This window comes from Kickxella alabastrina (assembly GCF_025024165.1).
Source record: "Kickxella alabastrina strain RSA 675 chromosome Unknown BX661scaffold_181, whole genome shotgun sequence".
Taxonomy (NCBI): Eukaryota; Fungi; Kickxellomycota; class Kickxellomycetes; order Kickxellales; family Kickxellaceae; genus Kickxella; species Kickxella alabastrina.
Window position 1 is genome coordinate 1 of NW_026251652.1, and position 8,983 is coordinate 8,983.

Here is an 8,983-nt window from a genome sequence, read left to right on the forward strand (position 1 = left end):
ACAAAGGGGTTATCGATAACTGTTTAGTTAGTAGATCACGAGCGGCAATATTGCATTTAAGAATTTTCACGTGCCTTCAAGCAAAAAAAGTAAATGTATGAAAAAGCAATATACAAAATGTGTAGCATGGCCAAGATAAATAAATACTTTGTGGCCACAAGCGTGATAAGCCATGGGATAAAGTGTGGCGGTAATGAGATAACCGAGAATAATTCAAAAACTAGAGTGGATAAAATAAACGATTATACCCGCATGGCCATAAAGAAAAATAAAGAGTAGGGAGGGGAGGGGAGGGAACAGACAACAAACAAAGCACAGCATGGCAAACTAATCAAGATATAAAAAAATATAGCACCCCATGCTTACCAGACTTAACGACATAACGGCAAGTGCCATCAATACACGCGTACTCTCCTAGCCGCGCCTTTCGCCTCGACGAATCAATAGCACGAGCATTACCCATTCCCTGAGGCTTATCGTGATCACCGTTGCGGTATCCGACACATTGCATATCGGATGTGCACTGGCGGCCAGACACTACCAAGGCAGAGGCAGCAGCATCATTCAAAGATTTGCGTTTGAATAGCGCTGCTTTGTACAAGCTGCTACTGTCGGTAGGTATATTGGCCCTGCGATTCAGTGAATGACCGTTGGTGATGCATGTGTTGGCAGTAGCGTACACTGCAAATGGAATAATAGATAATAGGATGTAGAGAGGGAGCATGTGTGATGGCGACCACCACCGCTTGGCTGTCATTTTTTGGTTAGTTGTTTCTGTTTCTGTTGAAATAATAAAGATGAATGGGTTCTGGTTGAAATATAGACCGGGATTGTTTAAGAGAGGTTTGTACGTGAGACTGAAACGATAGAGAGAGAAAACGACGGTCTTAGCGCAGCTAATTGACAAAAAAAAGTGTAGAGTAAAATAGCTTCTATGTTTGTACAAAATAATAAGAAAAAGAAACAAGAAAATAATATTTTGTTATGAAATGTATTGATGTAGTGAAAACAGTATGTACGAAGGAAAAATAAGTCCTAAAAAGGAAGAAAAAGAGAAGAAGAAGTGAAATAGAAAAAAGAAAATTGATACAGAAAATAATAGCAGATATAACAGGGAATAACAAATAAGCCACTGCTTTTTCTGTTAAATATTTTCTAAATCTGGTGTATGGCTTTTGTCCACGACGTCAATCGACTGGACATGTGTGAATGCGGGGGGGGGGGAAGAAAAGTAAAAAAGAACATAAATTAGGCGAGAGAAAGGGGGTGGTGGTGATAATTGCTATTTTAGCAAACACTATATTTTTAGTTGCAAGAAAAAAATATATATTTAAAATATATAAAGTCGAAATAAAATAAAATAATTTCAATTTTCAAATGTTTGTATTAATATTTCTGTATTGATAATATTTTTTCCATATTTCCATATTGTAGCAATATTAACATTGTATGGTATCAATATCGTTTTATTTTTTGGATTCTTATTGTGGATCATCTGAGTGGCTTGTGCTTTGATTGTTTTTGTGAATGGAGGAATAAGAATAAAAGCTGGTTTTAAAAATAGCATTTATTGCAACAGTTCTTAAAAAACGCAATTATGCGCGCATACAGCTTTGGGCAGCAAAAACAACTTTTAAGAAACTTTTTTTATGTGGAGTGAAATAGACAAAATAAAAAACATTATGCAGTAAATCCACATCCTTCTTTATAATTTTTTAACTAAAATTTTCAGCAGTCATACAAATACCATGGATCAAGAAACATTACTGCAGTGCATTCCCTACGTTAAATACGCCGAAAGTCCCTCTCACTCGTTCAATCGTGATCCACAGTCAGAAAAATATACATTTTATACAGAGAAAACCAACCGAGGTCGGGGCAGTAAAAACTTTTACTATGCACGCATGAAGCGGCAAATGTGCCAGTCCACGGATGGTGGAGCTTTGGATCCGTCGGAAGCAGTTGAAGAGACAATAGTGTGGCCGCACCGGGCAGGTGAGCAAGGACTGGGCTATTGCGATGGTATTAACAATACTAATGACGAAGGTGATACTGTGGTGGAGTGGGGTGAAGTGGATTCGGGAAGTTGTCAGGTGAAAACCACATTGCAGTTGTGTTTTGGTGACGAAAGGCGCGAAGAACACGCTGCGTATTCGGTTTATTCTGAGAACCACAGATACGATTATTATGAAGGCGAGATGATATGCAAAGTGGAGGGTGCAGGTGCGGGTGGGGATGCGGATGCGGATCCCGATGCGGATGCGAATTCGGGTCCTGATGACGACGTCGATGCAGAAAGTATTCTCCTCGAAAGAGTGCTTTCAAATGCTTGCATTCAACACCAGCTTTACTAGTACTAGCCGAGCACGGCCCTTTTTCCAACACGTTTAAACAAATCAAAAAACACAACAAAAAGCAAACAATAGGCATTCAATTGCGCGAATAAAATAGCATAAGATACAATGTTCTGTTTATTTATGAGCTGCAGCTACACTGAAGGCCCTCGCCCCACTCAGGCACAGGCCCAGCGTACACATCCAACTCAGCCAAATTCTGCGGCAGCTCGTCGTCAAAAGCATGCTTCGTCATCAAATCCAAGCACCGATCGACTACCTGCTCATCGCCAGCTTCCGCACGCTCAATGATATCCTGCGCAACCCAATTGCGCAGCACAAAGCGCGGATTCTCGCCTCGCATCCGCGCACCCACCGCATCGCCCTTACCCTCCTGGCGCAGGCGCGGCAAGTACACGTCAACGTAGTAGCGGCGGAGATCCGCGCGCCACTTGGTTGAATCCATGCACGTGAACGACCGCGACCTTGCAGCCATCTGGCCAATATGCGCGTCAAGCAGCTGCGCATCCGCATCAGCGCCCATAGAGGCCACATCGCAGAGTGCGCGCATGGCAAAGGTGTAGTCAGTGGACCCACGTTCCAACAGCTCCAAAAACGGCTGCACCACCGCCGCCACGTCATCCGCACGCCCCCCCACTGTAAGCCCGAATTTGCCGCACATTACGCGCGCATACTCGTCTTTGAAGCAGCCAGCGTATGAGTTGAGAATGTCTGTGATCACATTGACGGTTTCCGGCGAAGGCTCGGCAGGTGGCTCAGAAGCGCCGTCGATCAGTGTCGAGAGCGAACCGGCGAGCCGCATGAGATTCCACAGGGCGACCCGCGGCTGCTCGCGGAACGCGTAGCGACCCTGGGTATCCGAGTGATTACAGATAAAATCCGGGTCGTAGGCGTCCAGGAAGGCAAACGGCCCGTAGTCAATGGTCAGCCCGAGCAACGACATGTTGTCAGTGTTCATGACGCCGTGGCAGAACCCGACAGCCTGCCACCGAGCGACCATCACTGCCGTCCGCCGCACAACGTCGCGCAATAGCAGCGCATACGGGCTCTCCCCACCGCCCGAGGCACTGCCCGTAAGCAAAATGTGATCAAAGTGATGGCTGATGGCGTAGTCCGCCAGGCGGCGCACCAGCGCATGGTCTTTGCGCGACGCCGGCAGCTCAAATGACCCGAATCGGATCCACGACGGCGCCATCCGCGTAACAACGGCGCCGAGCTCCAGCTCTTCGCGCTGCACCGGCCGCTCAGTAAACACCAGCGCCAGCGACCGTGACGTCGGCACGCCCAGCGCATGCATATGCTCAGCGGCCAGAAACTCGCGAATGCTCGATCTGCGCACAGCAAACCCGTCTCCAAAACGCGAATACGGTGTGCGGCCGGCGCCCTTCAGCTGCAGCTCCCAGCAGGAAACCGCGCCGGTGCCAGCGGGCTTTGCTTGGCCGAGCGAGATCGCCCGGCCATCGCCCAACTGGTCCGCCCAAATGCCGAACTGGTGGCCACCGTAGGCGTGCGCCCAGGGGTGCGACCCAGGCAGCCTACGGGCGCCGCTCCACACCTCGGCTGCCGCCTGCGCATTGGCCCAGAACCTCTGCTTGGCCAGGCCGAGGAGTGCGGCGCTCGGCTCGCTGACGCTTATGAGCCGCGGTGACGGCTGGTCGGCCGGGATCGCGTGGCTCCAAAGTGCATTGCGAACGGTGCGTGAGCCGCGGAAATGCGCCTCGGGCGTGGCGATGCAGCCGGAGGAGCCGTCTGGGTGCTGCGTGTACGGCGCTTGTGGCACGAGTGGGTCGCCTGGAAGTTCGCTTGTGAAAGTGTCATTGAAGGTGAGCGCTGTGGTCCATTCGGCTGCGGTGGTGCCGGGACGAAGCGTTGTTTTGCTGAAACTCATTGCGCTGTCCATATTGATACCGCTGTGTCGCCGCTTGTGCTGGTAGTAGTGTGGGTGCTGGTGGTGGTTCCGTGCAGTTGATGCTGCGATGGTTAGTAATTGATGCCTTGAACGCATGCACAGGAAAAAAGAATAATACAAAAATCTGGCTCTACCCGGACTGAGCAGAGAAAAAGATAGAAAAAGAATGAGGAGGAGCAAGAGGAAGAGCCCCGACGAAAAAGGCGCTTTTTGGTGGCGCTCTATGCGTGTTCTTGGCATGCCTGCTCTGATCAAACTCTGTGCGCGCCATTAATCCGGGAATCACGCTCTACATGTGAAATCCAATGGGCTTTTGCTTTGAACTCTTATTTGACAAAAACGCGCTCTTTCTTATTCCCACTTTCATTTGTATTATTCTTGTTAAACTGCTTTTAGTAATCTAATCATGCCTCCCTCAATTCAACCCGCTTCTCCCAAAGTCGTGCTGATCACAGGCGGCAACAGCGGCGTTGGCCTAGCTTTGGCGCGGCGTCTCCTCGCGCTCAGTATCGCCCAGGGCCATCGGCAAACCATCATCCTCGGGTGCCGCAACCCTCTCAAAGCACAAAAGGCCATATCTGGGCTCCTCCAACCACACCTCGCAAACAAAGACCTCTGCGACGTACAACTAGTGGAGATCGACACCAGCAGCGTAGCCTCTGTGACCAGCGCTGCCATAGCCATCGAGAAAAAATACTCTCGCCTTGACCGCTTGTTCTGCAACGCCGGCGCAATGGCCATTGCCGGATTGAACCCCTGGGGGATCATTCAGGGTATCCTCACACACCCAGTGGCGTTCTTCGAATCATCCGAGGCGCTGTACCAGAAACGCGGGCTGGTGACTGCTGATGGGCTCGGGCTGACTTTCCAGACCAACGTCTTTGGGCACTACCTTTTGGTGCACAAGCTGGCCGGGCTTTTGGAGCGCACCGGCGGCGCGCGCGTTATTTGGACCGGCTCGGCGGCGTCGCAGCTGGAGTTCTTGCGCACGGATTACCAGCACGTGCTGGGCGCCAAGCCCTACGAGTCGTCCAAATACATCGTCGATCAAATTGCCATCCCCATGGACCGCAGATTGGCACAAAGGGGCGTTCGCTGCTTAGTTGCAGAGCCCGGAAACGTGTGCTCGAACTTCTTGGCTGGGCTCGGACAGGCTTGGTTGGAGTGGGTTATTTTGTGCGCCTTTTATCTCTGTCGCTTGTTCTTGAGCATCCCGAGGTTTACCATTTCGTCGGTGAACGCCTGTGAGGCCTGTGTTTTGCTCGGTGTGAGTGAGGGTCAGCTGGATTCGAATATGAAGTACCACAGTCGCGTTGATAGATGGGGAGCCCCGTTTGTTGATGCTGTGCCGTTGGTGTACGATAAGCGAACGGGCGCGTTTTTGGTCGAGAGGATGGATGCGCTGGTGCGCCGGTTTGAGGAGAGGCGGGGTAATGAATGAAAATACAAATTAATAATCATTTTGGGCAGAAAAATTTAATCCGCTAATAAATATTTTAGACAGGAAGAATAGGAAAACAAAAAAAACATTAATTATTATTATTATTGTTGCTACTATTATTGCTATTATTGTTTTTGTTTGAAGAAATTCAGTCTTCTTTTTCTCTTTCTCTTTCTCTTTTCATTCTGACTAATTGCCACATAAATTATTACATTCACACACCCTCATTCCAACAAACAAAAAATGAGCGCCCAATCCAGTACCGCACCTCTCTCAGCAGCCACATCCAAGCGTCTCCAAAGCGAGCTCATGACCCTCATGATGTCCAAGCTTAGTGGAATCTCCGCCTTCCCCCACTCCGACAACATGCTCAACTGGGCCGGCACCATTGAAGGAGCCGAAGGCACAGTATACGCTGGACTCAAATACAAGCTCCACCTCGTTTTCCCCTCTGACTACCCGTTCACAGCCCCACAATTACCTTTGACACGCCTTGCTGGCATCCTAATGTAGACGAGAGAGGAAATATTTGCTTGGATATTTTGAAGGAGAAGTGGTCGGCAGTGTATAATGTGCAGACTATTTTGTTGTCATTGCAGACTTTGCTTGGGGATCCGAACCCGGATAGTCCCCTGAATGGACAGGCTGCACAGCTGTGGGAGGACCAGGTGGAATATAAGAGGGTCTTGTTGAAGCATTACAAGGATAACGCACAGTGAGAAAAAATTAAAAAAAAAACCTTTTTCGCTTTTGCTTTTTTTTAGTGTTGTGAATTATTTCCTTTCTTTTATTATATTATATTTTTAAATTTCTTTAATTGACAGACGAAAATGGACAGGAATTACCATTCTGAAAAACACTTTGTCGCAAACAGCCAGGCGCTAAACAATCAAGGATCACTTTTAACCAAAAGCCTTATTTCAGCCGAGTCTATGATCCAAACACGCCAAAGAATCTTCCGCCAAATCGCCAACTTACCACCACCCACCACACCTACACCCAACTTTAACTCTAACATTAAACCAACAGCACCGATATCTAGAAAGTTCTCTCCCACAGATGTAATTTGACTTTAGAAAAAAAAGAATAAAAAACTAACATGGGCAATTATAATTTCTAGACTTATTTTTTCTTATTTTTCTTAATAAATTAATAATTTTTTGGTGGGTTTTGTCTGACACACTAACCCCACATTCACACATGTGATTCAAATGCAGGTTCTCAAAGTTGTCAGCCAAAAAAGAAAACAATGCATTTTCTTTTTTGGTTTATCTGTGACAAGCTTGAGAATAAAACCATTAGCATTAATGAATAAATAATTGCTGTAGTTAGTACAGGCCTGTCAACTTTTTAAAGAATGATAAGGAAAAAAGAAAAAACCAATTAATTGAATAATTCCTGCGCCAAATCTTCATATAGTCGACCAATCGGCTGAATTCAACAACTTATGGGATTACAATGTGAATATGGAGCAGTGCTTAAAAACCCTTTGCTTAACTCGGAGTATCTGTAAATTGAGCAGGTGATTCCCGCTTATGTGGATTGCCAATAGAAAAACTAGGGCAAGCTACTGCCATCGTTCAAATTTGCAATTAGCTTAGCAAAACAACTTGCAACTGAGTATTCACCCATTTATGTCGTTTTTAGTCACAAGGCGATTATTGGTTGATGGCGATCAACTGATTAACCCAGTCTTGGCTGTTTAGCCACACAAACAATAAGTTACGCAAGTGACCAGAGCAATATTCTCTCTTCTCTTTACCTCACACAGTGCATAGCACTTGTTATTAAATAAACTTTATAGCATTATACTTTATCTACACGTTCATAGAAAGTTCCCTAATATTCCAACAGCGATCATGTCCAAATCCATTTGTCAGATCCGCAATCCCACTCTACAGCCGCAGTCACCGAGCCAATTCATGCAGCAGCACAATCAGGTCATTTGTCATATCCAGGATAATTTGGCCATAACCCATGATGCCATGGCTGCTCAAGTCAACCAATCTCATCTGCAACATCATTTTTAAGGAAGGAGATCTGGTCATAAGCAGTGCAGCTCGTTTGAACACTTACTTTGAGCACCGGCGCCTACCTGACAAGTTTTGAGTGACCATCGACCCAGCCTGTGACATCAATTATTGCAATGTCACGTGACAATCGCAATTTTTATTTTTACTGTTGATAGTTTTGAATAGATAAGCGGAGCTCTTTAAGCCCCCTTATTCGTACTAACTATATTTTATTAAATAAAATCCACTATAAGTTTTATTACACAGCCCATGCAAGATTCTTAAGTGGCTCTCCAATGTGACATACCAGCTTGATCCCCACCAAGTATTCAAGCACACAAGGTTTCCACATCTCTACTCTTAAGTTCTATAGTGTCAGTTATTCTAACATTCTGCACCCTGGCTGTGACATCAAAAATAGGGGCTTAGTCACGTGACAGCACAGACACGTGAAATATGGTTATATTTCATGTGCACAGCGAATTCCGAATAGTGAGCTCTTTGGCTCTTTTCGTAGTCTCATTTATATTAATATATATTATAACCAGTACAATTCGCATTACAGTAATACTCTAGAAAAATCCGGATCTAAATTATTATATTCAAGTATACAAAAATTACTTGGGAACTGAAAAATCGGGCAGCACTGTGTGTAGTAGTGCTGTGAATATAATATTGCTGTTTGATGTTGGCCAACTATAACAACAATGTGTATAGTAGCCATGAGGGCAATCTTGAAGCTTAAAAATGAAGATAGTGGCTTGGAATGTGTATTGGGCACTACAACTAGTGCCCCGGTCAAACCACAACACCTTTAACATTGGTCGACTAGTGCTCTCCTCAAAGCTTTGTGGCCTTGACCATGGAACACTTGCAATTACTTCGCTGATTATTCTTAGCAGGATAAAACCCACCAAGCTTTGTTACTGACTGCAAAATAAACTCTTTGTGTTACTGTTAACATGCTTTTCAATTCGGTCATTTAAATTTAAATAAACTTCTTGCCCTTTATCATTGAGTGAATGCAATCCATATTTGTGTTCCATCTCAGGTGCAAGATTACCAATTGCTTTGATCAGTACATCCCTAACCAGAGTAGTTTTGTCATATAAAATGTGTGTGTGTATCTTCACAAATTCCTCGGTGTTTGGTATCGGTGCGAAATCAGTGACAATTATAGTATTCTTTTCAAACGCATATTTCTCAGTAGTGGCTGGTTTGCTCATGGTTAATTTATTTTCCTTGCTAATTTAGTTATGAAGAATTG

General features: G+C 45.7%; 2 protein-coding genes across 2 annotated transcripts; one reads left to right on the forward strand and one right to left on the reverse strand.

The window, feature by feature from the left end:
- Positions 1-289: 289 nt before the first annotated feature.
- BX661DRAFT_192429 (uncharacterized protein) lies at positions 290-1,062 on the reverse strand. Its single transcript, XM_051537711.1, has one exon. It carries the CDS (start codon positions 755-757, stop codon positions 332-334), a length of 426 nt encoding a protein of 141 aa, XP_051388348.1. The 5' UTR covers positions 758-1,062; the 3' UTR covers positions 290-331.
- Positions 1,063-5,825: 4,763 nt separating this feature from the next.
- On the forward strand, positions 5,826-6,476 carry BX661DRAFT_192431 (ubiquitin-conjugating enzyme/RWD-like protein). The gene is made up of 2 exons (XM_051537712.1): positions 5,826-6,165; positions 6,225-6,476. Exons 1-2 carry the CDS (start codon positions 5,948-5,950, stop codon positions 6,421-6,423), a joined length of 417 nt encoding a protein of 138 aa, XP_051388349.1. The 5' UTR covers positions 5,826-5,947; the 3' UTR covers positions 6,424-6,476.
- Positions 6,477-8,983: the final 2,507 nt, after the last annotated feature.